Consider the following 22,796-nt stretch of genomic DNA (forward strand, 5'->3'; position numbering starts at 1 on the left):
TTTTTCCAGTTGCTAAAAAAACAAATAATCTAATACTGCACGACTACCACTAGATGTCGGTCTATGCATTGCATGTGAATCTAAGCAGATACAAGCATCAGAAATACGATTACGGTCAGTAATGTATCATATATATATTTCTGAGTCTTGTAGAATCTGCTTAGATCACATGCTGTGCATAGGCCGACATCTAGTGGAAGCTGCAGAGTATTACAGTTGTTGTTTTCGAAACGGGAAGCCGACAGGGCGTGCCAGTAATATTATCCATAGTGTGACGTCCACTGTACCCATGGTTCTTCACGCGTTGAGTTCCCTCAGATTATTTTTTTCCGCCATCATAGACAGACGCTATTTCGTAAAGTTCTCCTTTTGGCATACCGCCATTGATTTATACAAATTAGAGATAGTTTTTCTTCCTATCCTTTATATTATACATCACCGACCATCGAGAACAACCGACAGTGGTGAAGATACGACCATCAAAGACTCCCATCGACGGATCTGTCCGGCCTTGGAAGGCCGCTTCGGGCTTTGGGCCACACAGTAGGGAGAGAGGGGGGAGGACATTTCAGAATGTATTTACCCCTTTTGGTACATTATTCTCGCCTAGCTGCTGTGTCTTTCCATTATGGATAGAACCCCTTTCAAATGTTGCCCTAAGTGCAACAAAAAATTCCCTTAGGTCGACAAGCACCTGGTGTGCAACCTTTGTCTCCCTCTGGACCACGTCAAAGGTACCTGCTGAGCCTGTAAGCTCTTTAAACCGAAGATGTTAAAGGACCGTTTAACCAAGTGTTGGGCCCACCACGCCATGCAGGTCGAGGCCACCATGGACGTGGAGGGGACTTTCAGCAATGGCAGCGAGGCAGCAACGTTGCGGTGTCCGACGGCGAAGGCAATGGGGATACTTCAGTTTCCCAAGCTCAGGCCCCCGACCCCATCAGACAGGCCGGCGGCCCTGTTACAGGGAAGACGACCGGCGGCAGTGGCACTCTCACAGCCCCTTCCACTAAGCACGCAACCCACGGCCGAGACTCGACACGTTCGCCGAACAAAGACCCACACACGACGTCTAGGGAGAGGTCCGCAGAATCACTGTCCTCTGGGCACTCGAGGTCCCGATCACCACATGACAGGCCCAGACGGTCGAAAGACAGAACAGACGTCGTAATTAAATGCATTCCCGAATGTCGCACGTCTGTAGACTAGACTTCGGATCATTCCGTAGACGAACTTCGACATGCTTCGTCGAAACCGGTAAAAAACCCTACACAGGCGGGACTAGCCCATTTGGTTATAAAACACACCCAAGAAGGCCTAATAAAGGGGAGGGAGTCCAAGAAGAAGACTTCTAAGACCCCTCACAGGGAAAGGTCTCCTCACAGGGAAAGGGCCCTTAAGGATAGGTCCCCACAAAAGGGTAGAGACTCACAGGAACAGGATTCCTTATCTACAGCCCTAAAGAAAAAGGGTCAACCCTCACCACAAGTCCCAGTCACTCCTCAGGATCAGGGGTTTCTATTGGACCCTATGTCCATTCCCAGCTCTGGCCAATGGACATGCAAGGATATTGATAGGGTCATGAGAAGGATGACCTTCATGGCAAACCTTTTTAAAAAGACCCTAATTACATCCAAGTCTTCAGCCCGCCCCACCCACATCAGCGCCCTCTAGTTCTCAGGTCCCTGTATCGGCCACTGCTTCTCAACCCCCTTCAAAGAGGTCTTGCCCCGATACTCTAAATATTCCATCACTGCAAGCCCCCCCAGTCATTTACCTGTATGACCCGGACACTGACACCGAGGACCTCTATCTAACCCAAGAGGCCACAGATCCTTACTACGGTGATGATGATGAAGAGCCAGACATGTATATCATGGACTCTCCCGTCAACCAGGATCCCCCTGGGGCGGATTCACCTATAGATAACCAGCCACTACTAAGTTAATCCCTGCATCAACCTGCTCCATCAGACCCTCTCAATATCAGGGGACAGCTCAAACCTAACTTTCTGGTAGTTACTACAACCAGGAAGAGAGTGGGAACACCCCTAGCCTCTTCAGAAGCTCCTCCAGACAAGGAGAGCAAGAAGCTGTACACGATGGGGAGGAAAATGGCCTTGTCGGCTGTCTTTCAGGCAAGAATAGCTAATAACACCACTCTTCTGGCGAGTTTTAACTGTCATTAATGGGATGAAGTGTCCGCTTTATCATCAGCCCCTGAACCCCTTTGTGTCTTGTGACAGCAGAAAGCAGTGCAGTATCAAGCTGCACGTTAAAGAGTAATCTGGATGCCGCTGATAACGCAGGCAGGATTATTGCAGAGGAAACTATTATTAAGCGTCATCCTTGGCTACGCCAATCCGGGTTCAAGCAAGAGACGCAAGCCACGCGTCTTAATATGCCTATTGAGCCCAACATACTCTTTGGAAAGGCTGTTGAAGACGCCTTGAAAACTGCTTAAGAGGAATACAATACTCTAAAGTCATTGGGCCAGCTAACTAATAAACCCACTGGGCTGAGAGGCATAGTAATTTTTGTCGCTCACGTGGGCAAAATTCACAGAGGGTTTCAGGCTACAATCAGGATCAGGGAGCATCCTGGGGTAACAATCAAGGCCAGGCCTCACAAGGTTACCAAAGGGGGCAGCGCAGATCCCATGGCCGGGGTAGGTCCTCCTCATCTAGAGGTGGTACCACACCTGCAAAACAGTGACTACCCGCTTCAGGTGCCCTCCCATGTCTCTCCAGTTGGAGGGCGTATTTCAAACTTCACCCAAGCATGGGAGGGAATCACCTCAGACAAATGGTTGCTATCCACCGTGGCAGGCGGCTATTGTGTGGAGCTCATCCAGCGACTCCGGAACCATCCGCCGTGCCAGAAAACTCACTCGAGGGAAGACCAACGCATCCTACTCAAGGAAATCGCAACGCTGCTCCAGAAGGATGCCATAGAAATCGTCCCGGCCAACCAGGTAAACAAGGGTATTTATTCAACCTACTTCCTTGTGCCAAAGAAAGATCTAACAATGCGCCCAGTATTAGACTTACGCCCTACAAACAAATATGTCAAGCCACAAAAGTTCTGCATGACTACGCTACAAGAAGTATTCCCTCTGCTAAAGCGGCGGGATTACATGGCGACATTGGATATGAAAGATGCTTATTTTCATATTTCAATGTTCCCAGCGCACAGAAGATTCTTGCGGTCGAAGATGGCAAACCAACACTACCAATTCCAAGTGCTATCCTTTAGTATAGCATCCGCACCAAGCGTATTCACAAAGGTACTGGCGGTGGTGGCAGCGCACCTGCGCAGGGAGGCAATCCCAGTGTACACTAACCTAGACGACTGGCTGATTACGGGGGAGACAACCCACATTTGCAGACAAAACATTCAAAGAACTATCAACCTTCTCTTTCAGTTGGGCTTCTCAAAAAACGAGAAAAAATCAAGCGTAGTGCCGAGCACAACCAAACAGTTCCTAGGAGCTGTAATAAACTCAGAAGAGGGGTTGGTCTTTCCATCAGAGGGAGAGTCCAAAACATGTTACTGCAAATTTCTCATTATGAAGCCGGCCGCCAGATAAGCGTACGCAAATCTATGCATTTGCTAGGCATAATGGCATCTTGCATTTACTTGGTACCACATGCGCGCATGCAACCCATGCAGGAGTGGTTGGCGAAACAGTGGTCTCAGGCAAGCGGTCAGTTGGACGATATAGTAGTCGTTCTGCCAACAGTACAAAATCCTCAGCCAGCCCATCACCAGTCTCCTGGAGCCGATCCCGCCTGGGCACTGCTGCGCCGGGGAGAGGAGCGCCTCCCTGAGTGCTGTCGTGGTCGCGGCTTGGGGAGCCCTGCTTGGACCTGGTGGCCCGCCGGACCGTAGCGCGGGCTGTGTCGCCCCAGCATTGAGCGGACCAGCTCTGCTGCACCGCGTGGGGAGGCTGCTGCTGGTGTGGGGTGTCCGCAGTGGTTCCCCTGGCGCCTGGACCCAATGGTAAGTCCCTGGGGCTAGGGGGGCTGCTAGCTAGCACCGACCCAATGCACATTTCGGACCGGCCCCACCTCCACCCCTGGGACGTGTAACACTTTGCGGCGGCCTGCCCCATCATATGTGAGCACCCGACACGTGGCGGGGGCTGGCACTACTCTTGACCTCCTCAGGCTACCACTCAGTGCAATTGCGGTACCCGAGCCACGGGGGGTGCTATGGCATGGCCGCCAGTGGGTGGTTGATAAAGCCATTAGCGGTTTGAATACCTGGATACGTGGAGGAACACAACCCACTTGAACAGCCAAGAAGCACATACAGGTGCACGTGAACTCTTAAGGGTACATAGGCAAGGAGACATACCCCTCAGCACTGGTACTGCTGTAGACGGCACTGTGGCGGAGCGGGGGTGGGTGCTCTGCTCCCTGTGGACGCTGCTCGTCCTCAACCAACTGCTGCCCCCCTGCTTTAAGAATCTTGATGGAGTGGCTAACTGGGTGCAGTGCTTGTGGCGGTTTGGACAATAAGCTTACAACTGGATCTGTGAACACTACCCACTTGCCTTACCAGTGACCCGGCGCAAACAGACTGTGCTGGGATCAGCCCAGGTTCCCCTACCCACCATCCCTGGTCCACTTGATCACTTGCTACTCTACTGCTGCTATTCACCGGCATATCCGAGTACTCGGGGCCCGGAGACCACAGTGCCCCCACGTCCTGCGCTGGCTTCTGTGGTTCCACACCCTGACCATGTCTACTGCTAGATAGGATGTTCCCGGACGCTCCTATCTCTGGAACCCTTGTGCGCTGGCACACATACACTGCGCTCCGGAGGATCGGATTGCCTGCGGGGTCCAATATTACACGTCCCGGGTGCTTGCGGTTTGCCGGGGGCCGCGGGCCAGTTGGGACTAGTGAAGTTCACTGTGGGCACCCTTGCTCACCCCCCGGCCCAGTGTGTGTAGGCCTCTCTATTCCCTAGCACGCTTTCTGCACATACTGGCCCCCAGGGCCAACGGAACTGAGCATAACTCTCATCATGACTAAGGGCGCAGGAGGGGGGAAAAACAGAGCTCCATCAATATGTTTGCCAAGACCCCGTCCAGACAGTCGGTGGAGGAGTCGGAACCCGCCCCAACCACCTCGACCCCTCCGGAATCTGTAGACTCACAGAAAATGATGGAATACATCCGGGAGGGATTCACTACATTACACTCCAAGCTGGATGATATGAATGGTTCCATATCCTCAATTAAAGCGCACATCAAGAAGACAGACAGCCGAGTGGCTGAAATTGAGGCGAGGGTTGGAGTCACGGAGGACGACTTGGGCGCTCTTCGGGCGGAGGTCTCCTCTTTGTCCAGACGGGTGCTGGAGGTCGCCAAAAAGAATGAGGACCTTGAATCGCGCTCCAGACGTAATGACCTCTGCATAATTGGGGTCCCTGAGGACAACATCAAAGAGCCCATGGAAGACTTTTTGGAGCGCACCCTACTAGCACTGCTTGACTCCCCTAAGCTCTCACCACAGTTTGCAATAGAAAGAGCCCATCGAGCCTTATCAGCGAAACCCAGGCCTCGTGCGCCCCTGCGCCCAATCATAGCCAGGGTTCTGAACTTCCGTGACCGGGACGCCCTGCTCAGGGCTGCGAGAGCTAAGGGAGAGCTCTTTCTGGGGTCCTCTAGGATTCACTTATATCCTGATTTTTCTGTTGCAGTTCAACAGGAACGCAAAACATTCATGGCAGTTAAAAAACATCTACGAGACTTGCAGGTTAAATACTCCATGCTATACCCTGCCAAGCTTTGAATCGAGCACTCCAACCAAGTCTTTTTTTCACAATCCCAGAAGAGGCATCCAGATTCATTGATGAGCACTTTCCTGCTTAACTGTTTTTTTGCCGAATCACCATGTTGCCACTTGTTACATGTTCAGACACCCATTGGGAGGGGGTGGGGGGGTACCCTGCCCCTTGTGAGTAGGGGACCCATCCATCAGACATAGGAGTACAGCTCATTCTGCCTTATGATGTTCTGACCTCCCCCGCCACGAGTGTCTATGCAACCTTTAGGTTAATGTTTCAAATGCACATTCTCTATCCTTATTGTGCCCCCAGCCCGGAGCATTGCTGCCAGGCCAGCACACAGGCCCCCAGGCATTGATGCCATTGGTTTGGATTTGATTATTTGGTTATGGGGTTGTCATTCCTCTGATTGGGGGAGGGATGTGGGTGGGGGTGGGTTGGGACGGGAGTTATGTCAAAAAAGGCTTGATGTTCACAAAGAGGGTGGAGTGTGGGATAATGCCAGGTCAGTCAAACTCCAAATGGAGACCTGCTCACATATCCTGGGCTCAAGGCCCTAGACCGCTATCCGACCGAGGTACACAGTCTGTCCAGTGCTATTGCTTCAGATGGAGATGACAGTGTAACGTTCATGAGCTGGAACGTTCGGGGGCTGGGTAACTATAAAAAAATGCGACAGTTGCAATTACACGCTGAGCGCCATGGAGTAAAAATCCTGTTTCTTCAAGAAACGCATGCATGTGCTGAACACTGTGAAAGATCCTCCAAAGAGTGGGGATCCCAAAGATATTATACCAACTACTCTACCCAGAGTCGGGGGGTCATGACCCTGATCCACAAAAGCCTCAAATTCACCTGTACATTTTCACAAACTGACCCACTGGTTAGATGTGTTGCTCCATGGCGATCTGCAAAACAAAGAATTGGTGGTGTTGAACATTTATGGCCCTAATATCGATGACCCCGAATTTTACCTCCAACTAGCATCTCTGTTGGCCAGCTTCCCCATGGTGCCTATACTATGGGGGGGTGACTTCAGCACAATACTAGACGTAGACCTTGACAGATCTGGCTCCAGACCCCGCCAACTCTCCAAAGCAGCCTACACCATTCTGACGTCCCTACCCGGGTTGTCCATTGTAGACTCATGGCAACTCCTAAATCCAGAGTCCCGGACATACTCCTTCTATTCTTCAGTCCACGACTCCCATTCCAGAATTGATAGTTGGCTGATATCAGTCATACTGATTAGAAACATTTCACTCCAAACAATCCTTCCTAGAACCCTGTCTGACCACTCCCCGGTGACTATCTCCCTTTGTTGGGGCCCTGACTATGAAAAGGCACGGGTGTGGAAGATGAAACCATACTCCCTGCTCGACACAGCCTTTGTCTCAGAACTAGAGACCGCAATCGAGGACTTCTTCGAGACCAATACCAACTCGGTCCCTGCCCACTCCACTTTATGGGAAACATTTAAAGTCTACATTAGAGGCATCGCCATCTCAAAGGAAAGGGGCATACTGAGGGCAATCCAGGGGGACATCCGGAAAAGTGAGGCAGTCCTGGCTTCCTTCGAGTCTCAATACGCTCTTCTTCAATCTCCTGAGATCCTAGCGTCTCTCGGGCTGGAGCTGGACGTGTTCCGGTCCCATGCGGAGCGCAAGGTGAAATTTCTTGATAACCCCCAGCTTGCGAGAAAATACGGGGAGGAGGAGAGACCGGGCCGTGTTTTAGCCAGACTCATCCGCCGCAAGCTATGTTCCCCCAACATCCCGGCCATCGAGAGAACTGATGGTACCCTAGCCACACTCCCGCAGGATATCAACACAGAGTTCTTGGCTTTTTACGAAGCCCTCTACTCGGATGACGAGTGCGCCCCTAGGCTGAGATCGACGACTTCCTGGACAGCCTCCCCCTTTCTGTCCTCTCTTATGAAGCTAATAGCTCCCTTGAGAGACAGTTCACTGAGGAGGAATTCTCAGAGGCTATAGACTCGGTATCAACCGGTATGTCCCCGGGCTCAGACGGTCTTCCGGTAGAATTTTATAAACGCTTCAAGCCGCTCCCCATTCCCGATCTGATGGCCCTTTGGGATGAGGTCTGCGAAGTGGGTATACTCCCTCCTTCTCTCCGAGAAGCTATAATAACAGTCCTTCTCAAACCTGGCAAACCCCCCACCCAATGCGGATTATATCGCCCCCTATCATTAATTAACTACGACATTAACATTTTTGCAAAACTGCTATCCTTGCGCCTATCCCCCTATATGCCACATATCATTAATCCCGGAACGATCTACCTCTCTGAACCTTAGGCGCCTATTTAATATTATCAGTGGGATCAGCCTGAAAGTGCAGGCAGTCACTGCAGCACTGGACATGCAGAAGGCCTTCGACTCGGTGTTGTGGAGGTATCTGTGGCGGGTCCTTGAAAAATGCTAATTCGGGCCCAGGTTTCGCTCATGGGTTTGTTTACTCTATTACAGTCCGGTGGCCAGGGTCTGTACCGAGGACAGGTGTTCCCCCCCTGTTCCGTGTTGCCAGGGGCACAAGGCAGGGCTGCCCATTCTCTCCCTTAATTTTCACTATAGCCATGGAACTGTTCGCTGACAGGATTCGCCAGTGTCATGCACATAGGGGTCTGCGAACGGAGGGCCAAGCCGATATTATCTCTTTATATGGGGACAACACCCTTCTCTATATCCATTCCCCTCTGTCAACCTTGCCCCGAAACTGGAGGACGTCACCCATTTTGGACATATCTCTGAACTGAAGGTAAACTGCTCCAAATCTACACTGTTCCCGCTCACTGACAACACGCTCTCCCCTCCTGATCTCATGGGGTTCACTTGGTCGCAGTCGAACTTCACTTACCTTGGAATAGAAGTTACTCGTCACCCTCGACATTGATTGAGGAGAACTACCAGAAATACCTCACGAAACTCACTGAAAAGGCGTCTAGCTGGGCGAGACTCCCAATCTCGTTGGCTGGCCGGATTGGGATCCTAAAAATGGTGGTACTTCCACAACTGTTATATAAGTTCATCAACTTACCCCTATGGCCGGGTGATAGTTTCTTCCAAGCGCTAGCTCGTACCATTAATACCTTTTTGTGGCATTCTGGGGCAGTTCAATTAAAATTCGCAACTTTGACCACTCCCATGGAGAGTGGAGGATTTAATGCCCCCGACTTTCTCAAATATTGGCTGGTGGCACAGGCACAGTTCGCTTCTTACTGGTTCAACACACAGGACCCTCCTCCCCATGCCAGACTTGAGAAAATGGCAGTGAGTGACCGAGATGTCCGCTCTCTAATCCTATTCCCCCTACCGGCAGTGTTAGAGTCACTGGACCCTGTTGTTAGCACCTCCCTGGCCCTCTCTAAAACCTGGAAACTACTAGGCATCCCCTATCCATTCCACGGCGACTTGCCTCTATGGAACTTCCTCCCTGGGGTCCCTGACCTACCACTATCCATCATTCGCCGCTGGGTGACACGCGGCTAAGTATCAATCCGTGACACCTTTGACGATGGCAACTTTATCGAGTGGCCGGACCTACCACCCGCTCTTAGACAAAAGCCGTCCACGTGGCTTCAATACTCATCCCTCCGGAAAGCCCACAAAATCAGATACCCGGATTTCCCTGCACTACCTCCTGATGACCCGTTAGTCGCAGAGTTATGTGACTTTAGCTCCTTTAGAGGAAAGGTATCCTGACTATATATCCTATTGCAAACCAGAACAACCCCTCCCTGTGACAAACTGAAGCGTAAATGGGCGGAGGACTTGGAGACAGAAATGTCTGACGACCGTTGGAAGCAGATGTGCGCGCGCACTCACAATGTGTCCTTTAATTCCCGTTTTAAACTGCTCCAGTTCAAAGTCCTACAACGGTACCATCTCACTCCTATCCGGCTACACCACATATCAAGGGACCATTCTCCCAGATGCCCCAGGTGCGGAGCTGACAACGGTACTGGGAGGCGGTATGTGCTACCGTGCCAGCTATCCTGGACTGTATAATCATCCCCTCCCCATTATTGTGTCTTTTCCATGATTTCCCTGGCCTGGGTCGTGATTCCAAAAAAACTGGCTGGCCTTTGCATGCTGTTGGCTGTCCGTTGCATCTTACAATGCTGGCTTCGTCCTGCCCACCCACGCATACGCAGTGGCTTGGGGCGGTAACCTGGGCATCGGACACAGAAGAGGCCTGGTCTAACCAGCAGCCGACACATTCAAGGCCCAGGAATATCTGGTTGAAGTTCCGTTCCTACATGGCACCTGCTGATATAGACTCTGACAGGCATCCCCTGTTCCCTGTCCCTCCACGCCCAACAGGGCTTGAACTTTTGATTGCCTGGGCTTCTACTGGCCTGCTGTATCTCTCATGCTTATTACCCGAGTCAAAAAACAATGCTGTGTCCCATTGATTTGTATTGTAATTGACAAATGCTTACCCCGTTTCGGGCCTCTGCCTGTACTCTTTTGTGTCATCAAGCTGAATAAATAAAGGTTTAAAAACGGTTTGAAAAAACAAACAAACAGGGGGGCACACGTTCTCCAAATCTGTCCAAGCTAGCGCAACAAATTTGGAAATGGGCACTCAGACGGAAAATATTCCTATCGTCACAGCACGTTCCAGGGGAACGCAACTCTCTGGCAGACTCACTGAGCAGCGATCACCTACCAGAGGAACACGAATGGCAACTAGACACAGGGGTCGTAGAGTGCCTCTTCTCTTAATGGGGTTTCCCCACAATAGATAACAGTCAATGCCAAGACTTTGTGTCCAGGTTCCCCCAGCCAGGCTCCAAGGTGAACGCCCTATGGATGAATTGGTCAGGGAAATTTGCTTACGCTTCCCCCCCTCCCCCCTCTCCGACTCCTCTCATGAACAAGCTGGGGAACAAGATCCACAAGGAACAAGTGACGCGCATCCTAGTTGCTCCTATGTGGGCTAGACAACCTTGGTATCCACATCTGTGCAAACTGGCGATGTGCGATCCCATCAAGCTCCCGTGCCTGACTAATCTACTCACTTAGCATGGGGGATTAACAGTGCACCCTCAACCTCACTCATTGAACTTGGCAGCATGGCTCCTGAAGTCATAGAGTTCGGACATCTTAACCTACTTCAGAGGTGCATGGATATCCCGAAGGAAGCACGAAAGCCTAACACTAGACACTGTTATTTTGACAAGTGGAGGAGATTTGTAATTTGGTGCCAGTCTAAACAAATTAACCCCATAGAATGTACCCCATCCCACATTCTAAATGATATGCTCCACTTAGACTCAGGTTTAGTATTTAACTCTTTGAAGGTCCAGCTTGCGGCCTTGTCCGCCTACACCACCACCCACAGTAACGTATCTTGGTGGAAGGTGCTGGTCATCAAGGCATTCATGGAGGGAGTAAAGAGATTCCACTTTCCGATTTCAAAGCCGCCGCCTGGATGGGATCTCAACGTAGTACTCGCTAAGCTCATGGGACCCCCTTTTCGAGCCGATGCACAAGTCAAGTCTTAAACACCTGACTTACAAGACTGCCTTCTTAGTGGCTATTACTTCCATAAGAAGAATTAGTGAATTGCAAGTGTTTTCAGTGCAGGATCCTTTCTTTGTCATACACAAGGACAAACTGGTTTTACATACTCATCCTAGGTTCTCTCCTAAGTTCATCTCAAAATTTCATGTGAACCAGTCCATTGAGCTTCTGGCTTTCTTCCAGAACCCAAAAAGCTCAGCTAAGGTAAAACACCATACAGTAGATGTAAGGAAAAAAGACCAACTGTTTGTCTCCGTAGCCCCAGGCAGAGAAGGGGATTGCACTTCCAAGAATGCCATCTCCAGATGGATAGTCGGGTGCATACAACTGTGCGATTACCTGTCAGACAAGACACTGCCTTTTGCGCCAAGAGCTCACTCCACAAGGAGCGCAGGAGATACTCTGGCATTTATTGCAAATGGCCCCCAAAACACAGCATTTGCAAAGCAGCTACATGGAGCTCAGTACACACTTTCACTCAGCACTTCTGCATTGACACACATTCCAAGACAGATAAACAGGTGGGACAAACGGTTTTCTGTTCACCCATGAACCTTCTCACATCCCACCACCTTCTCCTAACATTGCTCGCTAATCTATGAACAGCATGTGATCTAAGCAGATTCCACAAGCCTCAGAAGGTATACATTACTCACCGTAATCGTATTTCTGATGCTTGTATCTGCTTAGATTCACATGCGCCCACCCTTCCTCCCCTTGGAGAGAAGGCGCATGGATGCTTTTGAGCTTGTCTGATACGTATCTGCTTGGATACATCTGTACTCACGCTACACTTAATGCTACCTCATGTCAGAAAAATAACAATTTGAGGGACCTTGACAAGTGAAGGACCATGGATACAGTGGACGTCACACTAGGGATAGTATTACTGGCATGCCCTGTCAACGTCCCTTTTTGAATTTTGCAAACAACAACTGTAATACTCTGCAGCTTCCACTAGATGTAGGCCTATGCACAGCATGAGAATCTAAGCCGATACAAGCATCAGAAATACGATTACGGTGAGTAATGTATCCCATAGATATCACTCAGAAAACATTTACATTACAGGCATTTTCTCTCCTACTCAAGATATCACCCTATTCTGGAATAAAATCGAGAAGGAACTATTAGAAATGTCATTCAATAAAAAACTGATAATTGGGGGACTTTAACTTCCTTATATACGCTATCCTGGATAAGCAATCACAAACAAAATTGAGAACAAACAAATCTCTTGAAATATTAACCAAATGTGCCAAGAATTCACCACCCTATGGGACAGGAATTGTTTACATTTGAACAATTCCTCCATTAGAGTTACTCTAGAATTGATTGCTTAACATCAACATAGCCGTTGACCCCTTAATTGATCCTATTTGCATTTTCCGATCAGGCATTTATAAGTGTGACTCCAGAACTATCTGCTCAGAATCAAAGTAAAACAATATGATGAAGAGGTTATTGAATCTATTCAAGGTAACCAACACGTTACACTATCAATTCAAAATTACTTCATAGAAAATGACAAAAGTACAATACTCATTGATTAACTTTGATTAACTTTGGGATGCTATGAAACCCATTTTTAGAAGGACAATGGTTGATGTATAAAAGCAGATATTTCAAAACAGAAAGACGTATCAAATATTTGGAAAATCTATTAAAATAAGACCTTCTTAGAGTTTAAACATTTAAAGTCGGAGTACAGTGTTCTCCTCAGAATACGTGCCAGGTTATGGCTGCACACAAAAATGGTAAATCATTTCTTTTCAGCTATTAAAAGTGTCAGGCTTCTAGCCAATTACTTACATCATAACAAAATCACAATCGCTTATCTCTTCAATCAAAGATGAATTAGGAATTTAAAAGGGCCTATGAAAATTCTGTATTAAACTTCATACAAAGGGATCTTTCACTAATATCCAAGGTATGGAGAGCTTCTTCCAAAAATAGACTTGAACAAGCACACATAAAGTATCCATTTATTAGCTCTGAAATCTTGCAAGCTAGCAATTACTTAATTCTGGGGTCAGACGGCTACAAGGCAAGTTTCTATACAATCTTTCCTAAGAATATTCATGCCTAAATTATTTAAATTATTTCAGCTATTAGCCAAAGAAAGCAAAATCAAAAGTTTGGCTGCAGAAGCTTTCATAGTTGTAATTGGCAAACCGGACCCACAACTTCTAACTACACACCTTAAAACTTCAGCTCCAAAATTCGAAGGTTTCTGGTTACACTCTTAGCAATTAAATCTGAAGTAAAGCTACTTAGCATGCACTGTTCCAAAAACATAAGAGATACAGCCCTCAAATGGCAAGCTGGGTCCCTAGAATACTTAGGCATTCTATTTGAAAACAATATAATTGAAACTAGAGACATAAATACAAAAACAATTATGGAAAAAATGAAACGGATCACTGCAAAATAGTAACCATTAACGTGGTGGGGCAGGACTGAAGCCAACAAAATGCCCATTCCGTTCTAAACATGATTATGATAAGGATCACAGATCCTTCCTTTAAAACTGATTTTACTGTGCTATTTTATATCTTGTTATTGTGAGTATTTACCCTTTTTTAAATTGATTGTGCTATAGAATTGTATTTTTTAAGTTGGTTGCTCACTTTCCAATTACCCTCATCGCTTGCTGACACTCTCCCCTTGCTGCTGCCTCTCCCCTGTCAGTTTTCCAAGCATCTTCCGTGGACTTTGGCAAGTTTCTTTGTTAAGTATTTGGCGGTGCTACGCCTCAGTTTTGATTCCCTCTGGCAAGTATGTGCCGAAGAGTATGCCCAGGCAGCAGCTGCGCGGTCAGCGTGCCAAAGGCGCAATTAAGGCAAGCCGTATGTGCCCGTCCGGGACCAGTCTGAGCCCTGGGCGGGTAACAGAGAAGGTACTGGCCTCCTTTCCACTCGGATTCATTACACGCATGATGAATTAACTGCCCTAACCCCTACTAAATTGCTTTGACCTAATGGTTTTCTATACCTTCCGCCTGTTCTAACGGCTTTTCTAATTAATGCCCGCTCTGCAGTGGCTCACCGGGATGACATCTGGCATATTTTAGGATCCTATGCTCCCAATATGCTATGTATTACTGAAACTTGCTTTAACTCACACTCTGTTACCAATATTTTTCGGATGCTCCCTGCAAATTACACCATATTTCAACAGGATCGGCCCACTCCTAAAGCTGGAGGCGGTGTTGCCTTTATAGTTGAGAAAGCGTTCAACTGTCAGCCTGTTAAACCTGCTCACAAACATATGTGTGAGCTGCTTTTCATTAAAATGCAGGTTTCTCTGGAATACTCTGTTTACTTTCTCATTGTTTATCGCCCTCTGGGCTACGCCACTAACCAGTTTGTAGCTGAATTTGTGCAAACTGTAGTCGATCTAGCTCTCATCTATCCTCAGTTAGTTCTATTGAGAGATTTCAATCTCCACCTCAATCAGCCTTCTGATCCTCAAGCGTGTAAACTTGTTGCCTCTCTTGCAGATTATGGTTTCCCCCTCTGCAATCACAGTCGCACGCATGTTGAGGGAAATCAGCTTGATCTAATTTTTTTCTAATATTCCTAACCTTTTCGCATTTGGTCCCCTACCTGTGCTATGGTCAGATCATTATTTAGTTCTGTTTGTTCTTCTATGCACGTTACCTAAAGATATGAAACTTCAACGGCGCTGGTCCAAGGTTCCTACTGTATCTATTTCTAACTCCGTTGCGGCAATAACCCAACAGAGTAGGAATGAGGGTATGAATGCCTGCAACGTTCTAGTGGCCGCCTTGAAACACAGAGGCGACATTTTAGCTCCTTCTCAGTTGCTTCCTACCTGCTCTGTACCTTCAGTCCATCGGAGTTGAGGCTGCTGAAACAATTGTTGCGGTTTTGAATGAAAATGGCATCTCCTGCATGACTGTCACTAAGTCGGCCTACACACAAGCACAAAATAACTATCAGAGTTCTATAAAAACAGCTAAGGCTCAGTATTATGCGAATCGTATCTTAAATGCCCCCTGTGTATCTAAAGAACTTTTCCAGGTAGCCAAAGAATTATCCACTCCTATTCAGTCTCCCTCCATGGCTATTCGTTCTCAAGTACACTGTGATCATATTGCTTCCTTTTTCAGGAATAAATGTGTGTTATACATGAAAAGATACTTTCGGAAAGACCTACCTCTCTTAGCAGGACGGATCTGTCGATCTGTCTGACTGAGCAATGTTCGAGCACATTTACTTTTGCGACAGTTACAGATACTTTGGTCACTGCTGCCCTATCTAAATTGAAATCTGCTTCTCCCGCTGACTCTGTTCCTCTTCACATTCTTCATGATCTCTCCGAGAATCTGTTCCCTCTTCTCACTGAGGCACTTGAGTATTCGTGCATCAATGGATTTATTCCTAATTCTCTTAAACATGCTGTGATCTCCCCGCTGTTAAAAAAAAAAAAAAACATCTTGATCCGGCAGTGGCTGAAAATGACTGTCCCATTTCTCTTCTTCCTGCTATGACGAAGATGTTGGAATCTATTATCAACCCTCAGCTTTCGGCTTATTTTGAGGCCAATCATATTCGCCATCTTCTCCAGGCAGGCTTCTGCCCAGGCAGGGATTAGCACTGAGTCTGTGATGGTTGCACTCCATGACGATATTGCAATGTTACAGGACCGCAGAGAGATGAGCATTCTTATTTTGCTTGATCTCTCCGCTGCCTTTGACACTGTGGACCATCGAAGACTTTTGCAGTGTCTATCCGATGCTGGAATCTCAGGTTTCTCCTTGAAATGGTTCTCCTCTTTTCTCTCTAATCTCACACAGGTGGTGTCCCTTCCCCCTTTCACTTCTCCTTCTATGTCAATTGATTTTGGAGTTCCACAGGGCTCAGCTCTTTCTCCATTTCTTTTTAACTTATACATGGTTGCACTGGTGCGCACTTTTTTAACCCTGCCGACGACACCCAGATTCTCTTCCGTTTAAATGCCCCTAAGGAAAATCCTTCCCAGCTGCTGAGAGACTGTCTCACAGCGGTTGGGATGTGGATGGCCAATAATTGGCTCAAGCTAAACGGAGAGAAGACGGAGGTGTTGATAGTCGGCAATGCCTCTGTTGGCCCTGGCTGGACCTCATTCTACTGGCCGGCATGTCTTGGTCCTTGTTCGAAACCCTCGGTCATAGTCAAGAGCCTTGGCATAAAAGTTATGGCCTCTGGCTCTAGAGAAGCGCAAATGTCCTCTGCCAAACTGGGTTTTCAAAACTTAAAATCTTGAAGGTTCTTCCCTTTATCACCAAAGTGACTGCCTCCATTATGGGGTCAATAGATTATTACAATTGAATCTATCTGGGCCAGCCTGAAGCGCTTCTCCAGCGCCATCAGATTTTGCAGAATGCAGCAGCTAGGCTTGCTCTTAATGTTCCCAGACTCTGTCACTTATGTGATCTCCTACTGCGCCTCCACTGGCTGCCTGTTAGAAGCCGAGTGAATTTCAAGATCCTGTGCATTGTTCATCGTGCCATTAATTCTGCTGGGGCAGAATTTCTTCAACCTAAACTTTCTCTCTATCAACCTAAGAGATCTCTACGGTCATCTAACCAGTTTCTGTTGTCTGTACCCCGCTTCCAACGTGCTTGTGCGGGGGGCAGATCTTTTTCATGTCCTTGCCATCGTCCGTAAACAGCTCACAACACTGTTTAATGTTGGTTGCTCCCTTATCCTCTCGGGATTTGCTGCATTGATGCCACCAGGTCTTTGTTGCGCTTTATAAATCCATATAGAATACAATACAATACAATTCTATACATACACAGAGCACACCGTTTGTCACTTGCCGTAGTCAAATATTGGCGAGTAAACATTTTGCGCACTGGTTACAAGTATACTTTTTTTCCCTCATCCCTCCAACATGGATGGCTAGTTAAATCAGCAACCAAACTCAAAAACGACAAAAACGGGCTGATAGATACTTGCAGCAGAGCAACTTCCCAGACTATGATGTTGCAGGCTGTCGAACAGGCACAGTAAATGGTCCCTGAGCTCCTGTATTTACACTGCCGAGGCAGTAGTACTCCTTTTTCATGCATGCATTCAGCATTGGTATTTCTTATGTACTTCCTATTATCAGAAGCCCCATAATAGAAATACATTAAATGGTAACGATGTACAGAGCAAAGACATCCTCTTGTGGGTAAACGATAGGCTGTTGTACCAGAAACCAACTTGAAAACATGACACAGTTTGACACACTCCCAAAATGAATGATCATTTAACTTGCTTCAAATGAAGGTGCAATTGTTTTAGCTTTAATACTGTGTGTTAATACAAACCAAGGATTTAGGATTTCTTAATCTGACAGTCTGTTGTGCCTGTACGTGGTTCATCAGTTCCAAAGATTTGCATGCCTAACACTTTTTATATTTTCTACAGGATTTTTGGATACCCTGCTCATTACACAGACATCTGCAATATGGGACGGGCTGGCCGCCAGAAATTCCTGGGAAAATCGTGGAGTGTCCCGGTCATCCGACACCTGTTTTCTCCTTTGAAGGATTACTTTGCCTGTGAATAACCCTCAGGATCACCTTTTGCACATGCTTTCCTGAGCCCCAAATTGGAGGAGAAAATGAAACTTATTGCGGGGGCTGTCAGTAAAGTGACATTTTTACTTGTATGATCATGTCTGGTGGGAGATTGGTATAAGAGTACTGCTCTGTAGGGGGGAGTTTGGATACTTCTTTAACCAAAGACCCAGGTATGGTTCCCTGCTCAGGGGCACATGATTTATCTCTTAGGAAATGTTGAATAAGGAACACAAGCCTGAGCATCATGAGCCATGTTAATCTTTTATTACAATGAATGACCTCTGCACAATGAATGTTTTGTACTGCACTGCTGAGATCAGCAGCCTCGGCCCAGTGGAGGGGCCTTGGTCTACTGTTCGCCAGGCCAGCAGATTGGGAACTACTTCTATTCACCAAAATCAGGACAGCTTTTGGACAACTGGTGCTGCAATAAGCAAGTAAGGATTCTTTAATGGTGCTCCTCGCACATAAAGGACAGCAGTTCTAGAGTCAGCTTCTCCAGGTTTCTTTCTAAGAATTAATAAAGTGACTCCAAAATGGGAAGAGTTGTGTGACCATGAAACTGTAATGGCCATCTTGGAAATTGCTTATAGTACAGAAGTAATGTAACCAATTACTCTATTTTTAACAAACACTCAGTAAATCAGTGTTAGTGGAAAAAGTTACTGTGCATCATCTGGGTGCTCTGGTGTGGAGTTGGTATTGATTGTTAGAATGTTTCAAAAAGGGAGAGAGTGGAAAAAAACAGCCATTGATTGGATCAATTGGCGTGCCCAATACCATTTAAACATGGAACAAACTTTGAACTTAATACCAGTAACATAATTGCACTGCCGGATCGGGTATCTGTTGTATACTTGAAGACATTATGCATTTTCTGAACGTTTTTTCAATTGTATGAATTTAACATTATTGGGTGATGGATGGTTTAGTATTTACAGTATGGTTCAGTGCAATTTATGTTTTCACCATTTCAATCTTGTTTGGCAACTGTACTGGGATTGAGCAAAGAGACATATCTCAGAGCTAATTTTCAAGGGCTCCGTGCAAAACACAGCGTGGTCTCCCAATGTATCCCATGGGTAGGTGCTGTCTCTAATGATCTGTGCTATTCCCTAACTCAATCCCAGTGGCATGCCCGGTCGGTGCTGTTCTGTCACTTAATCCCAGTGTCACGTCCTGTCTCAGATGGCTTTCCACTCTGACCCAGGATATATATTTATTTTTGTTTAATTTGTGATGAATGTAACACTATTATGTCTTTGATTTTGAAAATGAATGATATTTCAAAATGTGTATTCTTTTATCTTACGTGTTCTTTAACCTTAACAAAGCAGGACTTGGTAATGGCTGATTTAATTGCAATGGTGTATGTTTTACCTGAAGAAAGTGAAATGTGTTGAACCATATTACTATCCGATATATACCATCATACGCGAAGGGCAGTACCTTTTCACTTACTTCTTGAACTCAAGGCATATTTTGATCAATCAAACCAGATCCACGTTTGTGTCACCTCAAAGTCAAAACAATGTAGCACAATACTGAGATCTCCTGTGCCTTTGGAAGAAACACCATGGCAGTTACAGAATGTTTGTCCTACCCAAAATAATTTACAACCAGGTTTACCTCTTTTGATATTTGTTTCAGCTGGAGTTATGGAGCTGTTTCTGATTTGTGCCAGCACTATTAAACCAATCCCATGATCCCTTGTGGCAAATGCTATTGTTAGCATGTATTTCATAGGTCAGCACTTGGAGGTGGGGGAAGAGCTGTGAGGTGGCTGATGGGAGTCTGGGTCGATTTTCAAGGAGGGGCCGAGAGTTGTGACAATTACGGGGGAGGGAAATTAAAATGTGTCGCCTTTCAATTAAGAACCACAGACTATTGAAACAGTTATTCTTCCATGCACACTTATTCAGTCTTTTTTGAGACCTAGAAAGAAATTTGGTAAAAACAAGGTTTTGTTTATTTAACAGCTCCAACTCTTGTATTCTTACTGGTGCTATTTTTTAATATACTTCTATGAATGCCATCCAATGTTTGGCTTTTTATATAGGCCTCTTTTTAATATTGTTAAGTTTTTGTGAAGCATTTTATTCTAACTGGATGCTCAACAAAGTAAAAAAAATAATAATGTAATCTGTCGTCTTTTTAATAATGTTAGATTTTTAAGGTTTTAGTTGAATCGTTCTGTCTGGATGCTCAATAGCGTAATAACAATAGCTGTGTCTTGTGAGTTGTACTGTTTTATGTGAAAAATGGTTAAGACCTACTGTTTTTCAAAACGTGTAATAGTGTCATTAAAATTAATATTTCCCTGTAATGTGAGCATGTTTTTTTTTGCAATGTTCGTTTTTACTGTGGCTAATTCGCGCTATGTCTTGTGTGCTTAAGCTCCCTGCCTGATGTTGTGGACTGTGTTTTGGGTGGTCAAAGGGACTATGGGCTGCACTGAGCTAAAGGATGCGGACTCTGAGGATGTATAAATGGGATTTAAATCACTAACCCTAGTGGGTACCCTCAATTAGACAGGAAGCAGTCACAGGAGCACACCAACAATTACCATGGAAAGAGGGTCAGGTCCACACTCTTTGAGGACCTTCTAATCCTAGTGTTAATACGCTTATGGAGCTGCAAACGTAGAGACTTCAAGAAGCTGTCCAATCCTGTTGCACTCTCTACGTCTCCTGTTCCCTCCCAGGCCCTCTGCACGGTCCTGGCTTCTCATTTCACCATAAAACTCAGGACATCCTTGTCCACTTTCTCTTCATCTACCACCCCTGGCCCGTCTTCGGCCAGTACTCCTCCTCCTTTCTCCTCCTTTACCCTGTTCACCCCGACAATGTTTCTAGACAAGTCCGATCTATGAAGTCTCATCAAAGCAGGTTCTCCCCTGCTCATTCAGAACCTTTCAGGACCACATCGACACCCTTGCTCCCGCCTTGGCCGATTTCTGCAATCACTCCTTTGCCACTGGAACCTTCCCCTCCCCCTCAAGCACTCCCTTGTGCACCACCTTCTAAAGAAGCCTTCTGCCAATCCTTCCTCTCCAGCTAACTATCACCTGATCTCCATCACTCCTTTCCTGGGCAAACCCCTGGAAAAGCTGGCCATCTGCCAGCATAATCTGCATACTAAATCTGTTGGTTGTCTCCACGACCACCAGTCTGGCTTCAGAGCTGCCCAGAAGCACGGAAAATGCTCTCCTGAACACACGTGAAGACTTGCTCTCTAATCATGACTCTAATCTTCCTTCTGTCCTCATTCTCCTTGATCTATCCTCTGCTTTTGATACGGTCAATCATGCCATCCTGCTCAACTGTCTCTGTGACAACCTGGATATCACTGGATGACCTCCTTTCTCACTGACCGACCCTCCCAGGTCCAACTGGGGTCTTTCCTCTCTTCTATTTCTCTCTCTACTTGTGGTGTTCCCCAGGGGTCTAAACCTTCTGCCTGGCCTTTCAACCACTACCTGGCACCTCTTGCCTAACGCATGGCTACATTCTGCTCTTAACTTTCAGTACTATGCGGATGACACCCAGCTCTCCTTCAGGCTCCCCTCAGTCACCTCTGCTCCTTCCCTCATACCAGACTGTCTGGCGGCAATTCAGGAATGGTGTGCAGACAGTGATCTCTGCCTTAATGCCAGTAAGACCTAGATCCTCCTCATCGGGACACCTGCTCCCTCCTTTCCTCTCTCTCTGGCCACCCACCCTGCTCCTTCCTGTGAGGCTAAGACCCTTGGTGTCATCTTCGACTCCACCCTCTCCTTCTCTCCTCATATCTCTGTTGTCTCTAAGAAGTCACAGTATGAGCTGCACCTCCTCAGAGATATTCTGCCTTTTGTAGGGAAGGCATGTTATCACAAGTATGACACTGACACAATGGATACAATTTGTAGAACCTTTATTGAAAATGTTGGCGTCTGAGAAACTCCTAAGTTGCCCTATAACTAAGATGGGAGTAGTCTCGACAATCAAACGATAAACAAAACAGTCCTAGTGGAGTCCGTGAAATCAACATGTCCTATGCTAACAAAAACCTAACGCTTGCCCTATCTCTTGTACACAAATTGTAAAAAGTAGAAATGTATGCACAGGAAAAATCAGTCTTGAAAAGAATAAAGGTAGTCGAACCAGCTCTTATCCTCACGTTAAACCTCACAGAGTAAGGATGTCCTTGTAGGCAGGATGACGCACACTGGCTCGCTTTCTGCGTCTCTTTCTTGACTCTCAAAATTGTATTCCAACATCAAGTTCACAAAGGTCCCCCTCTGAACCTTACAGCACACAGATCACGTAGGCCCGCCCTCTGTCAGGCTAAGAACTCTCATGTCAGTTCAACACAAACTTGCCGGGGGGGATCCCTTCCCCAAGCTCATTCTTTGTGTCTCCCTCAATTAGGGCTGGACCCCTTTTGGATGTCAAAGACTTTTGAATGTGTGTGACTCTCTTTGCAGATCACCGCAGGACCACTCTGACTCAATTTCACGTTTAATCTCGCTTAATTCACTTTTGCCGTTTGTTCGCTTTAAAGCTTCAAACAATGTACCTTTCACAGGGACTTTCGAATGGGCTACTTCCTTTGTTACTTAGTATTGCTGATCTCACGGCTGCCTTTTACTTCAAAGTTCATTCACAGGTCTGCCTTTCTTCGTGTCTCATCCACACGCATGCAGCCTTCACTTGTGATATAATGTTGCTAGTTCATTTGCTTTAATACACACCGGTCTCTCAGGTAGCTTGCCAACTCACCGGCTGTGTGCGCTGCTTTCTTGTTTTGCTATTTCCAATTCACGAGTCAAGCTTGGTGCAACAGGCTTGGCCTCGCCTCCCCAACTCTGCCGTTCACCCGGGAGGGTCA

The 22,796-nt window shown here is 46.8% G+C and overlaps 1 protein-coding gene across 3 annotated transcripts in view; it reads left to right on the plus strand.

Moving 5' to 3' along the window:
* DNMT3B (DNA methyltransferase 3 beta) overlaps window positions 1-20,253 on the plus strand; it is a 668,820-nt gene extending 648,567 nt beyond the window's left edge. For all 3 annotated transcript variants that reach the window (XM_069651024.1, XM_069651025.1, XM_069651026.1), the window contains one exon: window positions 17,773-20,253. In XM_069651024.1, the coding sequence (XP_069507125.1) occupies window positions 17,773-17,914 (142 nt within the window). In that variant the 3' untranslated portion in view covers window positions 17,915-20,253. The remainder of the gene's footprint in view (window positions 1-17,772) is intronic.
* Window positions 20,254-22,796: the final 2,543 nt, after the last annotated feature.

This window comes from Ambystoma mexicanum, chromosome 3p (assembly GCF_040938575.1).
Source record: "Ambystoma mexicanum isolate Mex_15411 chromosome 3p, UKY_AmexF1_1, whole genome shotgun sequence".
NCBI classification, from domain to species: Eukaryota; Metazoa; Chordata; class Amphibia; order Caudata; family Ambystomatidae; genus Ambystoma; species Ambystoma mexicanum.